Source organism: Cryptotermes secundus, unplaced genomic scaffold, assembly GCF_002891405.2.
Source record: "Cryptotermes secundus unplaced genomic scaffold, Csec_1.0 scaffold257, whole genome shotgun sequence".
NCBI lineage: Eukaryota > Metazoa > Arthropoda > Insecta > Blattodea > Kalotermitidae > Cryptotermes > Cryptotermes secundus.
Window position 1 is genome coordinate 444,264 of NW_019734352.1, and position 24,253 is coordinate 468,516.

Genomic DNA, 24,253 nt, shown 5'->3' on the forward strand with positions numbered 1-24,253 from the left:
CTGTTAGGTTTAGGGTATTTCTGAAATAAAGTTTAAAATATGTGCCCAAGGCAAATGTAAGAATGTAACAAATGGTACTAGTATATACATAAATAACAATTTATTAAATATTACAATCTTTTATCCCCCTCACTGATGTCAATCTAACGAAACATATACTTTGGTTCATCATTACTAGCGGTATAAAGACAATCTGGCCATAATATGCTGCAGCAAATTCTCAAACACATTTGAAACTATCTACCAACATTATGTATTCATGCAGGAAAATCCTACAGACCAGAAAAGTTCATAATTTTCACCTGAGAACTGTAAAATAAATACTGCACACCACATATATCCAAACAGAATGCAAACCCTTTTGTTGCAATACTTACATTGAAGAATGAAGTCCAGTTCTTCCTGACTACAGAAATGAACAAACTCTTCTAGACTGGCGCCTTTGAAGACAGAGATAACGCTTGGCTGTGGATTGTAGAAGTAAATTGGCTGCTTCCTTTTGTTAAAATCCTCTATCAGTGCAGCTATACCCTATTAACATAAATTATTAAATTAAGCAAATAAAATTATAAAGCAATATAATTCAATACACATACAATGTTTTTAACCCTGGAAACAACTGCAGTAATCTTCTGAAATTGCAAATCTGATTTTTGTGAGCAGGGAAGTCTTCACAGTCACATTTCATCTCCAAAACTACGTCACAGAAAACAAACCTTGGCAGCAGTAAAGTCAGCTCCCAAAATGAAACGGCAGTCAATGATTACAGGTAAGTGGCTCAGGCCTTGTTTCACAGCTGCCTTTCCAACACTTGTGCGAATGAAATCGACTGCAGGGAAGTACAGGCTGTTAGCTGGTGTCACCAGCAAGTACTCCACCCCTGAATGTGTCTAAAAACACACAAACATTGTTCTGGTAAAGACAAACAAATAATAATTAATATTACATGAAAATAAGATGGGATAAAAGGGCACTGACTGAAGCAAAAGAATGGAAGAAAACAAAATAATGTAACTATAGTAAATTTTAATTCCCAAAAAAGCAGAATTTGATAAACAGAACTCAAATTTACTAGCTACCCACAAAATCCATTCACCCATGGTCCTGCAATATGCAGCAAATATTTTTATTCTAGTAACGGTTACATAATGTAACGAATTAACATAGAAGCTTACCTTTACTCATTCTGGTCCATCACACTAGTAAACTATTACAGAATAATTGTTGACACTGTCCAGTGTGATTCAATTTGTAGGCATTTATTGCCTTTACATGTTTCAGCCAGCTGACCATCTTCAGAAGGCATAATTGTAAATAACTTACATAAAAACTTTTATGTATATATTACAAACTTTGTAATAGTAGTTTCTGAACATGTTGATCTTATGCCTTCTGAAGATGGTCAGCTGACTGAAACATGTAAAGGCAATATATCTATAAATTGAATCACACTGGATGGTGTCAACAATTATTCTATAATTTAACACAGAAGCAGTATCAGCAAAGCAGTTAATTTTGTGATAACATCTGTTCTATGTAGCTATTCACTACTGACTGTGTCGATGTTGCCAATGGGCGACATATTTTTCACTTGCATCTTTTATTGTTAGCAGCTATGTAGTGAAGTCAAAATAAGTAGTTACTATAGGATTCTGACGATGGTGTATAACACACTGATATATTGAGTTTTTGGACTTTATCCATTGTCCTGGTTTCTAGGATAACTAATAAAAACATGACATTTCGGAAACTTGATCTGTTTCCATCCTCAGGTGAAGGAAAACAACTATTCTGTTGAGTCCCTTAGAAAGAGCTAGCCTCAATCACTGGACGATTGAGGACGAGTGATTGAGGCTAGCTCTTTCTAAGGGACCCAACAGAATAGGTGTTTTCCTTCACCTGAGGATGGAAACAGATCCAGTTTCCGAAACGTCGTGTTTTTATTAGTTATCTTAGAAACCAGGACGATGGATAAAGTCCAAAAACTCAATATATCAGAAGTCAAAATAGTCTGACCAAACATGTTCTTAAGCCATTAAAGTTACGAGTATATCTGCTGAAGTTAACTCCAGAATCACCCATGAAAAGATGACAGCCACAAGCATAATTCTAATTTTTGTGTAAGCGCAGTTCAGCTAAACCCGAAACATGAACGGGCACTTATTCATTTCAGCAGTATTAGGAACAGCACACAGGCTGAAATGATGTACGGCATCCTAGCAGTGATCTCACTTACAGCAAACAGCTTTCAGTAATTATGTGTACAGCATTCATTACACTTGTAAAGGTTATATTCCTTCAGTAGTACTAGCAAATGAAGGACAATTTTAATGTACATTGTTTAAGTATCTTGAGAGCATATCTCCCCCTTCCCAGAGAGCAACATTGGCATTCAATTCAGTGTTAGATAATGCTATCCTTAATAGTCACACAGTGTTGCAATATGGGTTACAATCATCATTACATCAATCTCAGCAATAAAATGAAGATTATATTGTTCTCAAGTTTCAATACACTTGGACTGGTCTCTGTTAATTTGCCTATAAACCTATTTCAAGAGTCATGAAGCATGGAATTAGTTACAGTATGTGCCAAACCCCATTTTATATTGTCATGTGTTAGTGAAGGCGACAACCATGTCAGGTTCTTGTTATGTCACGAGCCATTGCCTCTCAATGAATCAGGTATTATTATGTGTTCACCCAGCCGTTGCCTAGTAACGGCTTCCCCTTTCAGATATCCTGTCACAAATATAATATGACATTCCCACATGCTCATAACAGTGGTCAATTGGTTAGTTAACAAGATTAGCAATCAAAGTGTTCCAGAATTGATCCCAACTGCTGACATACAATACTGAACAAAAAAAGCTGTCAGTATGACAACCAGTTAGTGAAGAGGCACAGTGGAAAAACCATGTCCTGGAACAGTCCCCATATAGTCTCTCTACAGAACACCAGCCACTTAAATGTAGGCAAATTTCCTCCTCAAACTGGTGTCATTTTTTTTCCAAAAAACATTTACAATCAAGGAGCATTAAAAATACTGCCTTCATACTCTTCTAACCACAACTGGGGCTTAAATGATTATTTGACAGTATTTTTGAATTTATTATGTTAACAGAACATTGCTTAGACAGACTTGAAAGGATTCTGACAATGGTGTATACTGTACTTCTTTTGGCTTGTTTTGGACTTCATCCATCGTCTGGTATGTAAAAGACAAAAGACCATGACGTTTTGGAGACTGGACCAGTGATTGAGACTAGCTCTTCTAATGGGCCCAACTGAGTAGGTTTATCCTTTCCCAACAACCTGAAGACAGAGACAGATCCAGTCTCTGAAACATCGTGGTCTTTTGTCTTTTACATACCAGACGATGGATGAAGTCCAAAAAAAGCCAAAGGAAGTATAACATTGCTTTTAGACTGACATAAAGGTAAAACAAAGTTACCTTTGCACCAAACCGAAAGACATATAGGAGCAGTGGGAACAAAGGTTCACATGTTCTACACCTCAGTACGATATGAAGATGGTGGGTGATCAAATTTTCTCTCTGACTGACTTTGTTCTTGAACAGTCACTGGTACCCACTGGATGGGAGGCTGGGTGCGTTCCATAGCTGGTATGGATATAGTGGCAAATATATAAATCTCTATCCTTGCTGGAATTAAAATCCTGGTCATCATGCCAGTGCCATTCTTGATGAAGGAGGTCCTGCCTCAGAGATTTTCAGGCCGATGTTATAATGAAATTCATTATTGAACTAAATATATGAGGAACCCCAAGGAGGGGGTTTTCAGCCTTTTAGACTATGTGGCTCATTTCTTCAAATGATAACAATCAGAAATCTACCAACAGAAACAACAGCTGATGGAGCAAAGTCAGGCTGATAAATCTTTTTAAATCACATGTTTGCTTCATAATGCAGAAAAAGTATAGATGAACAACTATTTACCTTTCCTCTAAACAAAATTGAATTTTCAGGCATAATTTTATAAACTACAGTATACTGCAATCATTTACTTTAAATCTGTGATCCATGCAAGTCATCCATGCAACCCAACAACTATACAACACTCACTGTAGACTTCTCCACATGTATGGTAGGGCGTGCAGATGGATAGAGGAGGAACACCAAGTTGATTCCAACTCCAATAATGATTCCATACTCAACAGCAATAACCAGACATGTGATGAAGGTAACAAATGTTGGAATTAAGTCTTTACCTACAATGCAAATAGACACACCATGTTAGTTGTGATATGTGCTGTATGCAAACCCACTGAAGGCAACTCCAGGACATGCAGTAACACTCTTCGCTATCTGAACCACAACCAGAGAATATACTGTTATAAGAAACTTGTAAAAGAAACCATTATTTTTCAGAGTTTTTCTTTAAGTAAACTACACTAAAATACAGAAAATGCTTAGTTGTTATGATAATCTTATAAATATAGAGTCCATCTAAAAAACACTCCATTTTTATTTGGCTACAATTTTTGGATCATGTGGAATTGAGCAGTGTGGTCTAGAAGTAACACCGGACTTGCATTCAAGAGTTCTTTGGTTAATATCAGCCAGTACTATGACTATCCTCACTGAAGTTTCTCAGTTTTTCTCAGTCCCTCCAGGCAAATACCAGGATATTACCTTGAATAAACTATTACTACTTCTTTCCAAATCCTTTCTAATAACCAACAAAAAAATGCTTAAAATGTGATACTTCTGTACACGCACTCATATAGTTGACGACAGTGTTGATGTCACACACTGCCCTCCACATTGTGAGTGGAAGCTGCTGTGTATACAGAACCAGAAGTCTAGGCATGACAAATGACTTGAACTTACGGCTTGACTTCCACATGGGCTTCACCACTTCATATTCAATCATGAAGACGACAGCACATATAATCACAGCAGCCAGTGATGCTTTTGGAATGAAATAAAAGTAAGGCGTAAGAAGGCCAAGAGCCAGAAGAATAAGGACACCTGTGAAGAGATGAAAGTACACGACTAAAGAAATACTGCGTATAATGTGACTGACTGTTGCTCAGGTGCATACACTGACTGTGACTGACTCATATTCCTCAGACTGCTGCAGCACTTCCACTGCACACTGAACTGTAGGTACTGTTAGTTCCTCAGAACTCTAGCCGTGGTAGAGAGGTCATACCATCTCTCGCAGGGCTGGAGGAGCAGTCTTATCAGCTTATGTCAGTGTGGGTACTACCAGTTTGGAATGTATCGTCTTGGAGTATGGTCACGTGTATAGTACGTTGTGTTGTATGTTAGTTGGTACTAGTCATAGTGATTGTATTATGTGGTGTTCGTGTCACTATCATGGCACACCAACAATCGCACGGAACAATTCATAGTGAGGACAGGGAAGTAATAGCTAATGTTTTCTGCTCGGGGAGTAGCTCTGAACGTCACCACAGCAACCATAAAGCTTTGAGTGCTCCACAACAGCGTTTACCTTTCTGCGTGGCTAAAGTTATGAGGCACTAACTATACAATAAATCCTGAATACACAAAATCTTACTTTTACAAAAACAGCTTTCTGTCCCCAGTTGGTAGCCCATACTGATCATTGTAATTCATTTCAAAGTGACAAAATTCCATATTAAATAAATATCAGTACTACAAGAACACACTGAGCAAACTGGTGTAGAGGTAGAATTCCAGACATGTATTTGGGAGGTTCTTGGTTTGAATTTCGGCCAGAACGCAAGCTATCCTGACTGAGGTTTCTCATGGTTTTCCACAGGACATCCAGGCAAATGCCATACAGCACTTCAATTAGGCTATGACTACTTCCTTCCAAATCCTTTTGAATTCATTAATCATTAATCATCCAATCATTCAGCACTACACAGTTTGAGGTACTGATATTATCATAAAATAAACCTCTAAAAAGAATATGCAGTACATTCTCCTCCATAGTATTTTCAGAATACAGCTGCAATATCAACACTATATAGTACATATTACATACTGTTCCATTATAATCCCATTTCTTCAACAATCCACTGGATTCAAAGAACAGAACAGTCCATCTGAACAATACTGCCTTCTGGGATGAGTGCATGTGCTTTTTAGGATACCAGATAATAGACAAAGTCCAAAAACTATGTAATCCTCAGCCCTTACCTGTATAGAAACCACCAAATGGAGTCATGACACCACTTGCATGGTTAACGGCACTACGTGAGAAAGATCCAGTGACTGGGAATGAAGAAGCAAATGATCCTAACAGATTACAGATGCCAAGTGTCAGGAGCTCTTGTGTAGCATCTACAGAATCTCCACTGGCTGAAATATTAATTAATTTCCATGTAAAAAAAAACAAATAAATTATATTCAATCATTATGTTTAAATTAAAAAAATATGGGGTATATTCACTTACATTCTTACACTTGTAATAACCAAGAGAATACAATATACCATACATTTCCAGCCTGATATGTTTCAACCACCTACATTATCTTCTGGGGCATTTTCGCATAGTGGGGGGTGGAATCCAACTGGGTCCACTCGGCACGGCGGCCACTGATTGGTCTGTTGTACCTGCACCGAGTGATTATGATGATGATGAATTTGGTGAAATGAAGATTGGCAGGGGAAACCAAAGTACTCGGAGAAAACCTGCCTCAACGCCACTTTGTCCACCACAAATCCTACTTGACCAGACCCAGGCTTGAACCTGGGCCGGCACGGTTGGAAGCCAGCGGCTAACTGCTTGAGCTATGGCACGGCCATTTCTGGGGCGTTACTTAAATATAATACATTCTCAATGTAAACCTTTAAAGCTTATGAATAATAATACACCTCTTACATAATCTAGATGGTTGAAACATATCAGGCCAAAAACACATTTTGATGTGTATCATATTTGTAAATGTTTATGAATTATAATGCAGAAATATAGTCCTCTCTACTTATGATGACAATATAAAGCATGTGTGAGCCAGGATAGCTCAGTCGGTATAGCAACTGGCTATGAGCAGGACAGCCGAGGGGTCAGAGTTCAAGTCCCGGTAGGATAAAAAAATTTCCATTCTCCATGTCGTCCAGACTGGCCCTGGGGTCCACCCAACCTCCTATTCAATGGGTACCGGGGGCTCTTTCCCCAGGGGTAAAGCAGCAGGGGCATGAAGCTGACCACTCACCTCCAGCTAGTGCAAAGGTCAAGAAAATGTGGATTTATACATCCACGTCTTCATGGCGTAGTGCTTAATTAGTTAAGCACAGGGACAACTTTATCTTTTTCATTATATATGTAATGCATGTAAACAGCAGATGTATTGTTTCATTATACTTCCAATTCTTCTACAACATCTGCTGGATGCAAGAAATTAAACCTATAGTTGAAGTATTATATTTTCATCCATATTAAAAACTATCAATAATCATGTATGAATCAAGTGTAATTACTATGATCTCTAAGAACAGCAATGAGTTGGCAGATACAATGATGCCATGAATGGAGCAGTATTTTGTCTGTCCAGTGGTACTCATGTGACTAGCAGCAGGTGCAGTGGGAAACTGGACATCATGAAACATGGAACCTAAATATCTCATATAACAAGAATTCGCAGTCTATATGTAAAACAAAATATGACTAGAGGCATCAGGACCAATTCTACTTCGTGCCACCTGTACGATTTCACACAATTAATGCGTCTAGATTACTGAATTTCTAGACTTTGTGCAATATCCAATATTCCGAAAGAACGGGCAGTATTTTGGAAAGTAAAAAAAGTAAAAGTAAAGGTATCCTTGTAACAGGCCGTGCAGGCCCATAAGGTTGTGAGATGTTGAGGTTCCCACATTTTTCTAGACAATCGGCTCATAGATGGCTGCAAAGTTGTCAGCCCTATGCGCCAGCCGCCTTTTACCCCCAAGAATATTCCTGGTACTCATTTCTATTAGAGGCTGAGTTGACCCCATGGCCATAGTGTGGCTGGAAGGATTAGGTCAATTGAAGAAAATCCAATGACCTCATCAGGACTTGAACCAACGACCTTCCTGCTTGTAGCATAGTGCCTCAACCAACTAGGCTACCGCGTGCCCCTGGCAATGTTTTGGAAACTGGATTTTTTTCCATCCTCAGTTGAGAGTCTGGGAAGACACTGGACCTGTTCCAGTAATTCAGATTAGCTCTACTTAACGGACTGAAGACATACCCACCCTTTCATCTGAGAATGGAAACAGAACCAGTTTCTGACACATTGTGTTCTTTTAGAATATTACACAATGGACAAATTCCAGTAGTTCTGTAATCCCAAGTGTAATACATCATCAGAACCCTTAGAACTTAAGTGAAACATATGCCTGAATGCAATGATTTGGCTCTCGCACGAAGTAAACAGTGAAGGATAACATTTTTGCATGGGTCAGAAATGTGCTGCTTTGAACACCCATTTTCTTTTAATGGCACTATTATAGCCACTATTCACAAGCAGGAATCACAGATAATTCTTGATATGTGGTGTTCATTAGTGTCTGATATGTTATAATCAATTAAATCACTGTCATAAGCTGTCTCTCCATCATACGATATAGGAATATTAATTTTCATTTTAACTCACAGAAGGCTTTAGCAATGGCCACATTTCCTAACACTCCAATAATAGGCACCAGAACAATCGAGGACCCTAGCTCAGAGCACATGTCTGCAAAGGAATATGTCTGATTGCCAAGGTTGGTACCAAATGGCGGCAAACCAAAAGATGGCAACCCTGATCGTACAGTGCCTAAAAAATTGAGCACAATCAGCATTAATATGTATATATGACACAAATTAAAGAAATATAAAGAGACACAATATGATATACTATTTGAAAATTTTCTTTCTTAAGCACTATATTCAAAGAAAATGATGAAACATTGTTAGTAACATCATGCTGAGCTTTAGAAAGGCAAACTGTTACATATAAGTACTGATCATATTTAAAGATCTTCTTTACATATCAAAGAATAAAAGGAAGCAGGAAGAAGTTAGAATCAAAATTAAAAGAAGGAAGATCATCAAAAAAGAAAAAAGGATGAGGCCAAGAGTACTAAAAGGAATCTATCTGTTCAGTGACTCAATATGAACAAGCCACTTATTGGAATAAAACAGAAAACAGAGTTTTGATGCCAAAAGGACACGTTTACTCAAGACTGACACAATATTGTTTCACTTGAAATCTGTTTCAGTGATTTAAATTAAATTAGTCTGTCAAAAGCTTCTTCAATAATATGTCTTGTTCTATTACTGGAAAAGGGTATCAAAAATCCAACTCATAATAATTAAAATATTCAATTTTTTTGTTTTTGTTGTTTTTTTTGACATGAAGTTCCTTTGCAGAGTTTTTTGGAAAACTTACAAAAACCAATGGCTTTTTCTATACTGAGTGAATAGAATTGCTTGTATAATGCCTCAATAATCAACAATAATCAACCATGAATAAGAAACCCTTAAACAGCCAAAGTCTTCAAATCGGCCACTACAATGGTGTCTCTAACCTACTGCAAGAAACAATGGGTGACCTTAAGTGCCACACAGAAATTCTGATGGACAATACCCCCCAAACAGAAAACAACATGTATGTTTTCAGCTTATTTATGAAAATGCTTTTCAAAATGTGAATCTGAAGAATTTAATGACTATGCTCACAAACAAGTCAGTTTCCAAGAATAAAAATTTAATGCAATAATCTGAATGTAGATCAAATGTTGACAATACTGTGATCATTACACAAAACATGCAACCAAAAGCAATAGCTTAGTGAAAAACTGTTCACGTGCTATGCTTGCCATTTTGATTTTTAAAAAGTGATTTAATGAGACTGCTCGGTTCAGGCACTCTTTTGGATCTTTGAGAAAGCGCGTGTGTATAGATGGAGAATGGAATTCATATGATTCAGAAAACATCTAATGGCAATGGTAATGAACCTCTGGGTCCATAGAAGCAGACAGTACCTTGAGCAGCTGGACAGCCATTACCTTTGGACTTTAGTTACAAATATTTTTGAGAATATCTCAACATTTATTGACGTTAAGAAAGTGAAAAATGACTATTTACATATCATTTAAAGATATAAGAATTTTGAAGAATGTGAACTCTCATTTAAAGCCATCTTGGTAACAAAGTCTTCTGAAAAACTCTTTTTGGGCAATCAGCAATATGTTTCCACCATCAGTGAGTGATGTTATGTGACAATTGATCCCTGATGATGGAAACAGATGATCTTCAAAACACTGGATGTTTCCTCTGAACTGACATGGTTGACCACTCAAAAATATTTTGCCACTTTAGCTGCAACGAAAGCTTCAAGTCTTAAATTTAACTCTTTCTGTATCATTTAAATTCACTATAATGTGACCTACCAAACCACTTAATTTAAAACCCCTGTACACTTTTTTTTTTTTTCATTTTGTGCATCCTGTTCTGTTATTATATACAATTCTTTATTAGAGTCCGTCGCAACACAACAATACAATGGCCTAGGTTAAAATTACCTTAGCTACATGTTTCGGCTTTTAAAGCCATCATCAGGCAAATATGAATACCATATTCACACGCCACTGAACTGCAATTGCATTGGTGAAGCTGGACACTTGATAATTATTACATTATAAAATACATGGTACAAAAATACAATGAATTATAAACTTATTATAAAACGAAAGTTATGGAGTAAAATATGGTTAAAAACTCTTCATGTGATATTGCATATCATGAAGTCCGTTGTTGAAATCTTGTTATATTCCCGCGGACATAATGGTATATTTTAGACTTGTATACATATAGTAAACTGCTTGGAGGCCCGTAGTATAGATGTAGTATTATTTGACATTAATTGTTTGGCCGGTGCCTCATCTTACAATATATTTTGTCCGTTCTGTTGGGAATACAGATTGCAGCTTTACTACCACAGTGAAATTGCAGTTCAATAGTGTGTGAATATAGTAACCATGTGTTTGCTTGATGATGGCTTTAAAAGCTGAAACATGTAGCTAAGTTAATTTTACCCTTGACCATTATGTTGTTGTGTTACGACGGACTCCAATAAAGAATTGTCCTCTTTACACATTATATTTCAGTACATTAAATGCAGCAGGAGACATTTAATTTTACTGTATTCTACCACATTAAGCATAGCAAAGCCCTTAAATAAGAGTGTACTTGAAAATCTCTAACAAAGAATTGACTTTTGTTCATGACACCAAAAATGTAGCGATATTCTTGATAATATGTTAGGTACTGTACTTTAATCACTGACACATGTTATGGCAAGAAGCTGATTACAAAGTGAGTCTACCTGTAAGTATGAAAGGTGAGTCTTCATTTTCTGCATGGAGGTTATATGCAATAAACGAGCAAACAACAACAACAAAAACATTACGAGCTGTTGATATAAGCCACAATGTCTTCATAATGGTTTTCTGTCTTTTATTTGGTTTACCATCCTTTGGTCCAAGTTTAATGTCCTTAATTTTCTGAAACAAATTAATTACTATAAGTCAAATGAAAATAAATCTAGTCCAAATTGCAAAACTTTGTTTGCATAGTCTACAGTCCTGTTCAGTGTTCAGTTCCTGAGCTCTTATGTAATTACAATTTGAATAAATAAATCCTAACCACCTGTCAAACAGTACTTCTTTAACTACTTCTAGAAATTCTGAATATAATGTTCCTTTCAGCATACACATTTTATGTTAAAAATGTATATTTCAAGATCACTGTGTCTGAAATGGTATAAAGCATGACCTCTATGAAGAATCTTTCATGAATCTGTAACTACTTTGAATTCACGAATGAACTCCCTTTTTATAACTGCCAGGCAGCCAGGATAGAAGTCACCATGTTCCTTTATGTTGTCATGGGAATGACTTTCTATATAAGATTTTCCTAAATGTCTCTCTCTGTCTGTCTATGTTCAGTTGCTCTGCTATGGTTCTGATAGTCAGCTGACGATTTTCACGCATAATTCAACAAACTTTAGCAATGTTTTCTTCTGTTCTGCTCATTGCTGGCCATCCTGATCTCTCCTAGTCAGTAACACTTTCTCTTCCCTCGCGCCACGTGATAGCTCAAGAGGTTAGTTGCTGGCTTCCCACTGCAGTGGCCTGTGTTTGATCCCGGGTCTGGTCAAGTTGGATTTGTGGTGGAAAAAGTGGCCCTTGGGCGGGTTTTCTCTGAGTACTTCGGTTTCCCCTGCCAATCTTCATTCCACCAAATTCTCCATCATCATAATCACCCGGGGCAGGCTACAATAGGCCAATCAGTGGCCGCCATGCCGAGTGAACCCAGTTGGACTCCATCCCCCACTAAGCGAATTTTCTCTTCCCTCAGAAAAACATGTCACCCACTTGTAAATTGCTGTTTTCTTCATAGCATTATCCCCATAAACTTGTCCTAATATCTCTCTGATTTTGCTTCCACCCTTTCTAAGTTTGACAAGAAATTTAATGTTCATTTGTTGCTCTAATTCAAGCTCCGACATTCTCGTGACAGCATACCAAAACACACTCCGACAATAATAGATGCCACTCAGAAGGAGACTGCCATAGATCAACAACAACGCAGCTGTGAAACGCTGATATGCCTATGTCATCAGACCATTCTGAGGTTTCTGTCCACTGCTCCCACAGGAAGCACACGGTGGTGAGTTCGCAAACTTTATTGTCAGATGTCGTAATCAACTATTTCTTCTAAAAAATGAATGAGGTAATTTTGATCTCCATGTCAAGTTCAGGTGCTTACATGGACTGATATAAACCAAAATTAAATTTGTTCAACATCTTTTGGTGTACACTCCAAATACAAAATTTAATTAAAATTCATTTACTAGTTTAGGGAACACAATATCTAGATGGACAGAGAATACTTTCTCCACAGGCTTTTACTGTGTGCATAAAACATGCACAATACTTCACCCAGTACAAGGATACACATTTCTCACCCTAAGTAAAAGAAGCACAACGATGCAGGTAAATCCTAAGGTAGCATCCCATGGTCTTGTCTTAGGAATATGAGTCCATACTTTGTTTACAGTGTCAAGAAAACCATTTGACTTGAAGCTCAGTCCCAGCAAACCTTTCAGTTGGGAGCAGGCAATTATTACTGATGTGGCAGAAGTAAAGCCAACAGTTACTGGAATCGAAATGAAATCCACCAAGACACCTGTACAGAGAAGGGAAGAAAATCATATTTACAGATATGAAGAGGAAGAGCAGAAATATATACTTAGACATTACAAACACACATTTTCATTAGGATACACAAATGAACAATCTGGATACCATTAACACTGTGAGGCCCACACATTTTGATACATGACAATGCAGTTGCATTGGAAGGACTCATGTTTTGTATTTGTAAAATCTTGTGTTCAAATCTTAGCCGAGATAACAGCTATCCTGGCTGAGGTACCCCTAGGTTTTCATCAGAAATGAAATGAAATGTTGTGCTTCATTCTTCCAGAATGAGGAAAACTTTGCCACTTCAGTTCCAGGTCAAATAAATGCATCTCACTTATCCACCATTAAAATAAGATAAAAAACTACAGTCTCTCTTCTGCCAACAATGGAAACAGATAGTGGACAGCAACACAAACATGGAAACCCAATCACTGGTCAACACATGTGCAATTAAACTTTCAACAGGTCTTTGAATTTACAGTGGTGCATTTAATTGTGTTGAATGGATGAGTATTCCACTATACATTTTCACTTGCAGCACACCAAAATTTGTAACAGACACATGAGAGCACACTACAAAATTTTACTACGTATAAATGGGGTAAATGGTCACAAATGTATAAAAATCCTTGCCCTATATTACATTAAGGATTGCATGAATATCAGTAATAATAAAATTACAGGATGAGGTGGGCAGAGCATGTAGCACGAATGGGGGAGACGAGGAATGCGTATAGGATATTGGTGGGAAAGCCAGAAGGAAAGAGACTACAGGGAAGACCAAGGCGTAGGTGGGTGGACAATATTAGAATGGATCTTAGAGATAGGATGGAATGGTGTGGATTGGATAGATCTGACTCAAAATAGGGACCAGTGGAGAGCTCTTGTGAACACGGTGCTGAATCTTTGGGTTCCATAAAATGCTGGGAAATTCTTGTTTAGCTGCAGAACTGGCAGCTCCTCAAGAAGGGCTCAGCTTCATGAGTAAGTGAGTAAGTAAGTAATATATTCAGACAAAGGCCACGCCATAGCTCAAGCGGTTAGTCACTGGCTTCCCACTGCGGTGGCCTGGGTTCGATCCCGGGTCTGGTCGAATGGGATTTATGGTGGACAAAGTGGTGCTGGGACACATTTTCTCTGAGTGCTTCGGTTTCCCCTGCCAATCTTCATTCCACCAATTGCTACACAATCACCCTCACCTATCATCTGGGGCTGGTACAATAGGCCAGAAATGGCCGCAATGCAAGGGACTTAGTCCCACCCCACTAGCAATAAAAAAAAGTATTCAGACAAAAGTCAATGACCTTCCTGATTTGCACTGTAGGATCCCTGATGAAGTAGCATATATAACCCTGGCGATGTTAAGAAATATCGGGGCATGGAATATCAAATGCTTGTCAGCCACATAGAAAGGGAGGCAGACGTCAAGATCTACAGATATAATAAAATATTTGATGAATATTTACACTTTTCACCTCAAACAGCTTGCATGTATCTTCATTGGGAAGGAGGTTATTTAGTTTCTCTATTGACCATGTTCATTTTGGACAACTGTAGATGTTATAAGGTACATACCTAAATGAAGTATCGCCATTAGCAACTGTACACAGCCCGTGAGAAAGCACAACAAAATGGCAAAGTCTGCATTACGCCCAATGACCTGCTGGTAAGTCATGAGGGCCATAAGAGCTGTTGGTCCAATTGTGATATCCTTACAACTCCCAAACACAACATACACAAAACAGCCCACAAAAGCAGAGTACAAACCATACTGAAAGAAAGGAACAACAATGCTTTTATATGTCTTCTGCCTTGTGTAACCAAGGGACAATAATTTCCAAAAGCGTTTTTGTTTTCTATTTTGTATATCTCACTGGGCTTAATATTTATTTATTTGCCAGAGACACAAATCTACTGTTGCAGAGTTAACTGCATTAAAGTTACCGTGGTATGTCTGCTGAAAGCCAGAACGGTGAGGCCAGCAGAGACAGCCATTGCTAGGCAACAGCTCTGCAAACATGGCCATAACTAGGCAATGGCCAAGGAGTGTAATAAGACAGCAGTCAGAAGAGTGGGAGAGTGGTGTGAGATGACCACCAGCCTAAGAGGATGTGAACCCACAAGCAGAGGAACGTCCATTTTTGGAAGATGTTACCAAGCAGCGCAGTGAAGACAGTGACTGAGAATACTACTGCAGTCTGTGTGTGATAGTGATTTGTAAAGTGTAGTCATAAGTTACGTGTTAAAGTGTTCAATAAATCTGATTACCAATCCAAACCCCATCTACAGTCACGATATCATGTGACAACCGGTGTCAGACATGGGATCATGGGATTGGAAAGTATCGGATTGAGTGAATAATTGGACTGAAGACCCTGAATCGTTATATCGCCACACTAGAGAGATGGAACAAATGATGAAATGCCTGCTGCCTGAAATAAGAGCCAACCAAGCCAAAACGGATGCCAACCTAAAGGAGACCATAGCAGAAATGAGGGCCTGGTGAAAAGTGATAGCAAGGCCCACCAAGAGGTGACAGGGGCCTACCCTGAAAGGACAGAGACAAGACAGAGACTGGCCAAAAACCAATGGAAGCCAAAATTAAGACAGGCATAGAAGAAGTGAAAGCCATGGATATGGAAGCAAATCCAGAACAAATATAGGTCATGACAGAGCAAAAGGAAGTTACTAACGAAAAGGCAGCAGTAGAGACAGTTGGAGCTCTGAAGGATCAGTCTGGGGACTAGCGTCTGACCGTAAGGTGCCGCAGCCGGTTTATCCACCATGACCCTCCTGCACTGTGCAAGGGACGTGGTCATAAGGGATCTCGCATGATGTTTGGAAACAACGGCATAGGACAAAGCAGGAGACAGGAGCTATGCCTGGGAAACAAGGGGACATTTGATGAGACCCTTGTGCAAACCATCGGGCTGGAGATCATGAAGCAAACAGCTGGGTCTTCCATAAGGTCTGAAAAATGAGCGTCAAGACACTGTGGAGGAGCCAGCCACCGCCCAAGCAAAATAGGAGATAGAATACAGCTTAAGAGACAAGCTGTAGGGGCGCCAGGCACTCTTGGAAGTTTTGCCAGCACTGTCCAGAAAATAAGAAATGATGATAAGCCTGTAGGCTACTCGGACCAAGCAGCCTTAAGGAGGGAGCAATGTGGCCTGTCTGCTGAAAGCAAGAATTGTGAAGCCAGCAGATAGCTGTTACTAGGGAACAGTTCTGCAAACACACCTGTGGCTAGGCAACAGCTCCAAAAGCATACAAAAATACTAGGACCCTCATTAAACTATGTACCCATGCAAAAATGAACTGTTTCATTCTCTCTTACTTAACACTTCAGTGTATCTGTTTGTAAGATTGTGACAAGTGTGTAAATGTATACAATTGTTTATAAAACATTTGTATCTGCAATAAATGATGATAAAGGCTAAAGGGGTATCTAACCCAACAAAATATTCATTTGGAAAACATGATGTACTCTAGTGGAGTATATCTTTCCACCCTTTATTTAAAATGCAGACAACTTTTGTTAAAGGAACCTGTAAATAAAAAAATAACACGGCAATCAACAATTCTAAATCCAAAGCAGAAACAAAATAAGCTGACCCACAAACCTCTTTATGATAAATTAGGACACATGAAAATACCATAGTGTTAAGTAAGAAATTTCTCACACCTGTGGTTCCAGTCCTGCAAGAGTTGCATATGCTAGGCTCTGCGGTATCACAGTAAGACCAACTGTCACTCCTGCTATGAGATCACAGATGAATTTGTCTGCATTGTAGAGTGGCATCCAAGACAAGATTGGTACACAGCGGTACAGTGAAGTCTTTAATCTCTTCATCCATGTTGCATGATTATTTTCAGAATTACCGATGGATGTCGACAATGACATTTGAAATTTGTTTAATCGGTGAAAAATATTATCTGAAATGCAAATGTTGTAAGTATCAGATGTTTAATTTGTACAATGAATATCATTCAGGTAATTTCACACATCTTTTAAGATTACAACAATTATAAATATGCAGCCTGTACAGGGAATTATGAACCATCTCTCTTACAGAGTCATATTTTGATATGCCACAGCATTTTGCTACCATGAAATTCATGCTTTAAAGAATGAATATTCTGCACAAGTACAAAGTTTCCCAAAATAAGAAGAAAGAGACGGAGAATAAATGAGGGGAGAAAAAATGAAAGTCAGAATAAGAGCAAATGAAAAGATGAGGAGAAAAAGCAAAGCTAGTGGAGGAAGAAGAGGGGATGTTGAAGGGGAAAAAGGAGGGACACAAGAAAAGAGAAAGAAAGGACAGAAAGCATTAAAGACAGAAAGAAAGGAAGTCTATAACTTCTTTAATAAATACTACTTATCCATGCTAATTTTGATTGCACGAAATGTGCACTAATTCAACATTTTTGGCTGGGATAAAGAACAGACTGTATGTGAATATCTGTTAATAAAATTTGTAGATCACAGTGTTGCATATGAGACTGCAAACCACTAACTCACAAAAACCTCATACATTTCAATTTTCTGCACGATGGTGAAAAAGACGAAAGCAAAGGTTAAAATAAATGGGGAGCTTAGCTAAGGATTCGAAATAAGCTGTGGAGTGAAACACGGTGACCCATTATCTGCATAAATTTTCATACTGGTTACAGATGAGATCATAAAAAGTCTAGACATTGGATGTAACATCTCCACAGGGTTAAAACAGTGTTGTGCACATACCAACGACATACTCATTATTGCAAGAACCAAACAAAGATTGATTAACATCTTTGAAGAGCTTAAAAAGCCTCACAAAAGTATGGGCTGTTAGTCAACGAACAAAAAACTAAATTCCTACACTTTTCTAACAAACCTCAAATACGTAGGTAAGTCAATAAGGAAGTTACAAAAGGATACAGAACTTAAACAAATAAGAGTACTGATTTGAAAAATGCTTTCGTTTCTCAACATAATCTCCCTGTACATTGAGGCACTTGTCCCATCGTTTCACAAGCCCCTGAAAACCAGCAGCATAAAACACTTTGGGCTGCTGTCGGAACCAGGCGGTGACTGGGATCACGAAGGCATACTGCTCACCGCATTCCAGCCTCAAGGACAAACCGTTAACGCTGACTCCTACTGTAACATCCTCAGGAAACTTCGTAAGGAAGCGACCAGGACTCCTCACCAAAGGTGTGTTGCTCTTGCATGAAAACGCGCGTGACACCCTTGCCTCACCCCCCATACTCATCTCATCTTGCCCCTGTGCGACTTTTTTTTTATTTCCTCAGATGAAAAGAGATCTCAAGGGAAAACGTCTTGCTGATGTTGAAGACATAAAGAAAAAAACGACGGGAGCACTAAAAGGCATCAACAACGATGAATTTAAAAAATGTTTTAAGCAATGGAAAAAACGTTTGGACAAGTGCACTGAATCAAATGGAGAATACTTTGAAGGGGATTAAAGTTTTGTTGTGTAAAAATAAATATATAATTTGTTATAAACAAATTCCGTTTTTTTTTAGGGGGTCCCCCTCATACATTACACAACAGCAAAGGTCAGAATGATTACAAAGAATGTGGCAGGCAGCAACGGTCTATTTTAAGATACTGTCCCAGGACATGTCTAGAGTAACCAAGGAAATTTATATTAAATACCATCAGCGGTAGTTTCTCTGAACATGTGGTTAATAAAACATAAAAATGGCTCTTTTAAGAGGCATAATAATCTTCTGCCACATGGGGGGAAATGGAGTAGAGGGAAGGCCCAACCCTTTATGCGACATACTTTGTTTTCAAGAGGAAAAATGGAGATGCAAGAACATTTGAAAAAGACTGTCCTTTACAGGGCCTCCCTAAGTTTTTCTCACAGAAGGGAAATATCCCCGTGGGTATGAATTGATAAGACAATCATCTTTTCCTTCTGAGGGCTCAGGTAGAGAGGTGCCATTTAGGAGGAAGTAAATAATATGATCATGAGGCCCAAGGACATGGGAAAAAGGAATAAGTGTTGTCTGGGCCAAAGTGAAAGATGAACAAAAGAGATCCCTGAAGATAGCGGAAATATGCTCATCTGAAATATTGGTAAACCTTTACCAGATGGTGTCACAACCAAGAAGACAGTTTTCTTCCCCATCAATCTCTGTTCTTCTTTTAATATGAGAGACCAAATTTTGCACATGTACTTAAAAACATGTAAAATTACAGTTCTGCATTTTTTATCTATGCCTTCATATAGCAGATGGGTATATGTAAGTTTCTTAAAGAATAATAACACACAGTCCCTGAACTTAATCTTCTCATAACTTCTTCATGAATGTATTTTTTTCCCCCCCTTGCTGTCATTCCCTTGACATTTGCTATACTGTTGAAGGATTAAAATAAGCCATATTTTGATTACAATTTTATTCTGCATTCTGGTGATAACATAAAAATATCTTTACAACTTCCTAGCGCTCTTTAATTTTCCACATATTTTGACTTTGAATACTGCCTCTCTTACATTAAAAAAAGAAACTTAAAGGAAGTCTGGCCGTGCCCTTAGTCATATCTAAGTACAAGAATTTTCAGTAATTTTCAATAGATTTTCCGTCAAGTGCAACAATGTATATTTTGATCAAAATATATATTGTTGCACTTGACGGAAAATCTATTGACAATTAGTGATTGATAGTGTAACGGACCAAAATGAAACAATTCAAAGTACAAGAATTTTACCATCTAGAAGAAAACATTACCATAACATACTTTCTGGGCCCCATTATAGAAAACTAGTTCTTATCACTAGGAAAATATATATTTACTTCCTAATACTGTTTTAGTGTAGTTGGATATCCCTTCAAGCTAGTTTATTCCACTCTGATATGAGAAAGTTTAAAATGATCACTGTAAACACTATAAACAGAAAACAAATTCTTTGGCTTCTTCTTTAAGAAACAACGAAATTCTTTTCTCTGATAACAGTCTAAAACATAATGCCCTGAGATAATCTTCTTAATCTTAAGTCTGGAAATGAAGATATTTGTTTTCTACACTTACATGATGAGACAACATGGTACCACAAGAACAGAATATTGGTATGATCTATTATGATGCAGTAAGTTAATGAATTAATGAGGAGGAATTCAGAACTAAAAGGTTTGTTCTTGTTCTTTGTAAGATTCAAGCAAACACATCTAAAGCAGCTTATCTGTCAGAAGTCTTACTGTATCATTGCCATGTGGGTTTCACTTACATAATCAGAGAGTTTTGAGCAGTTGCCAATTTAATCAAGCAATTCAAATATTCTTCTTATCACAAATATTTTTCAGGATCAGTAAATAAAAACAACAACAATGAAAGATTCAAGGACATTACAGAGAAAACTGAATAATTATATTGCATCTCCAGTCACCAGCCACTAAACACAATCTATATGTCTAAAGACAGCTATCATGTGTTGTCTGTCCTTCACCTTCACTCATATACAGAATTACAAAGCAATTGGGGAACCAGTCTGTGTTTCAAAAATATGGCTTTATTTTTAGCTTCATGTTGGCTGATAAAATCTCTCTACTTACAGCAGAATCCTAAAAGACATGAATATAGGTATTACTCTTTCAAACAAGTATGTACTTGCACATAACCATATAGTACAGTACATGCACTATGTATTTATCATCCAAATCACAAATCAGAAAATCATATTATCATGATTTAAGTGTGTGTGACTACAGATAGGGTATGGATTTATAGATGGATTTACTGACCATTTGTATACACCACTTGGAACTACACTTTATAGATCACAACACAAACTAGTGTTCTCACTAGGGGGCATGCAGTAGTATAGTTGGTTGAAGCACTATGCTACAAGCAGGAAGTCGTGGGTTCGATTCACAATGAGGTCATTGGATTTTTCAATTTACCTAATCCTTCCAGCCACACTATGGCCCAGGGCTTACTCAGCCTCCAACAGAAATGAGTAGTAGAAATCTTCTTGGGGGTAAAGGGCAGCCAGCGCATAAGGCTGACAACTTTACTGTCATCTGTGAGCCGAATGTCTAGAAAATGTGTAAGCCTCAACATCTCACAACCCTATGGTCTTCCACAGCCTGTTACAGGGATAGTTTTACTAGCCGTTTACTGGCAATGGCTTCTATTGAGAGATATTCTTCACCTTCCTGTGATCATGTCCTCTTGTCACAGCTGTCCATGCAGAACTCTTGTCAACTGATGACTCAGTTAATTGGGTCACAGGCTGGTGGCCACTTCACATCAACCCCCTTGCCTTCTCTTCACAGGCTGACTTTCAACTGAACTGAACTCTCTCACTCACCAACCAGCTACTTCACCTCACTTCATTCAACTGAACTGTTGGCAATTCCTAAATGAACTGTCGGCTGGTGTCCTCATTATATAACCATGGGGCAGACCCAACAGAAAACAATGTCTCTAACAGTCCTTCAATAGTTGTCATGGGCAGTTGCCTAATAAGAGAATGGATATCGTCTCAGTGAGAATATGTTTACCTACCGCTGCTCAGAGTTGAGTGTTTGTTTATTCGCATGAATATGACATTAGCAACACAAGATATGGAGAAGTAGATTCTGTGCAATAGTAAATTAGTCCCTACGGGTTTACCCAGAACTCATAGTTTTATACGTTAATAATAACAAACGTGAAGAATGTATGAAATTTTTGAGATGTGACAAATTTAAAACAGCTGTCATTTCTAATAATGAATATTATAAAGAGAATGCATCTGTGGATAATATAATTTATACCTCTTATTGCTCTCACCATACAGGCTGAAACATTTCAATGAAAGTAACCTTCTTACGCTCTTCCAACAACTTCCAACAGTTAATTTGATTAATTTTATAGTATATTCTCAGAGAGTATATATTTTTTTTAATGAAGGATTTTAAACAACATAAGAACCAATTTACTATGTGAAGCCACAATTCTGCAAGCAGTGCCTTTCCTCTAAGACCCAACAATGATGAAACACACATCCTGACATCCACATTTTTATATTCAGTAACTACTTGTCTATTTATGTAACTTATAAATCAACAAATTAATGCCCAAAGCTTTCTTCCATAACAAATATATCCATAAAGTAATGACACTGCAATAAAACAAGTCATGTCAGTACTAATGCAACACCAAGTTGGTATGTACTATACATATGATCTGTCCAACACTGCATTCACAACAAAAATACAAGAACAGAAATGCACAGAAAATGCCACTACAATGTTTTCTGCAGTAACATACACTCATGATATCATGTTGAAGGGAGACAGCTTATGTGACCCTGAAAATTTACGCTTGAGCGGCTAAGCTTATTTTCCATTTCTTACGTCACATTTTCACATGTAACTTCTGTAACACACACACACACACACACACACACGTGAGCATCATCAACGTTGCAAATAGGAATAACCTAATATATATCAGAATGTTTCTGGTGGAGAACTGAAACCGATCTTCCATAAAAGATACAGAAAAGATAATAAAAATTAATATTTATAAATCTTTAATGAATCTGAGCCATTCCTTTAATATGATGCTTATATCACCAGGTACAGTTTGATTTGTAGTGATCATAGGCATAATACTTCTGAGAGTGATCAAAATACCTATCCACCAACCTAAAATAATAATTATTACATGTCTTTGTGAAAAGTAACTGATGTAAATGTTTGCAGGAGATATCATGTCTGTCCACCTGTCTGAATGTTTGATCTGAGAAAATAGAGAACCAGTTTCACCAAAATTTTGTACTGGGGGAACTGCATTTACAGTTGCCGGGTGAATTTCATTGTGTTTGATTTGAAGATGGCATAGCATGGGCTATAAAGAGCGCCATGATCTTCTGGAATGTAACACTGAGGAGTCCAGTGAACTTCTACTAGACTATACAGTGTTACATTCCAGAAGACACTACTCTTCTATATAATTTTGGTTTGTATCCATGCAATATACTCTACATAAAATGAAAACTGAATTAAAAAATGTCCTTAAACACAGTTCAACATTTCAGTTCACATAGAAGATCTGTATGACGTGACATATGCTTTTATTCTTTTCTATTAAGTTCTAAATTAGATAGACGTAATTTACTCCAATGTTGACGCTAGTTATACACTATTAGTTTTTGTTACTAGTTCTTCCTTCTATTCCATGCCGTGGGGTCATGGACCTGGTTATGAGTTTGGTTTCATGGCATAAATTTCTACAGATCTATCTATCCTGGTTCCACGCTTGTGTTTGCAACAATTTGTTATGAATATTCCTCTCATTAGCTCTCATGGACTTAGCCTGGTCTCAGGTATTTATAATCTTCATGTTTTGTGACATTTGTTTGTCAAGTGATTGAGACTAGCTCTTTCTAATGGACCCAACAGAATAGGCGTTTTCCTTCACCTGAGGATGGAAACAGATCCAGTTTCTGAAACGTCCTGTTTTTATTAGTTATCTTAAAAACCAGAACGATGGATAAAGTCCAAAAACTCAATATATCAGTGTGTTATACACCATCGTCAGAATCCTATAGTAACTACAGTTCAACATTAAAAAAAAATACATAATTTTAAAATACGCATTTAATTAATTAATATTTACAACTCTGTCTTCATACATTTCTTGATATGGTGAGTATTTAATCAAATGGTAGAAAAAAATATTTATGACATGTATATGTGGTGTGATCTGCTTTACAACAGTAAACTCCTATTTGCAATAAATAAATATCAACGTGATGAGATATGCAAAACATCAAAAAACACACCTGAAAAACATCTTGCCTTCGCTAGAGCAGTTACACAAAACAAATGAATTTCATATTGGATGCAATCAATTTTTATCATATTACTTCAATCCCTTAGATCAACTTTACCAGACCAATGAAAGAACCGACTTACTATTATCTCAAGAACGCCAATGAACCATTTAAGTTCATGGCTTCCTGCACTGCACAATTTTAACTGCCAGCTTTTTCTTTCATATTTCTGCAGAAACTTGGCTTAAAGTTCATTAGGAGGAACTAAGAATATTACAACTAT

General features: G+C 37.6%; 1 protein-coding gene across 9 annotated transcripts in view; it reads right to left on the reverse strand.

The window, feature by feature from the left end:
- Positions 1-24,253, reverse strand: part of LOC111868809 (sodium-independent sulfate anion transporter) — a 48,061-nt gene that overhangs the window by 3,363 nt on the left and 20,445 nt on the right. For 6 of the 9 annotated variants that reach the window (XM_023859805.2, XM_023859811.1, XM_033753169.1 and 3 more), the window contains exons 3-12: positions 16,881-17,131; positions 14,771-14,966; positions 12,958-13,178; positions 11,314-11,491; positions 8,596-8,760; positions 6,154-6,315; positions 4,852-4,992; positions 4,084-4,229; positions 717-890; positions 378-531 (exon numbers count right to left, since the gene is read on the reverse strand). In XM_023859805.2, coding sequence (XP_023715573.1) covers positions 378-531; positions 717-890; positions 4,084-4,229; positions 4,852-4,992; positions 6,154-6,315; positions 8,596-8,760; positions 11,314-11,491; positions 12,958-13,178; positions 14,771-14,966; positions 16,881-17,131 — 1,788 coding nt within the window. Of the gene's footprint in view, positions 1-377; positions 532-716; positions 891-4,083; positions 4,230-4,851; positions 4,993-6,153; positions 6,316-8,595; positions 8,761-11,313; positions 11,492-12,957; positions 13,179-14,770; positions 14,967-16,880; positions 17,132-21,357; positions 21,668-21,964; positions 22,409-24,253 lie in introns of those variants that run through there. The other 3 variants (XM_033753170.1, XM_023859810.2, XM_033753171.1) reach the window with 3 other exon arrangements.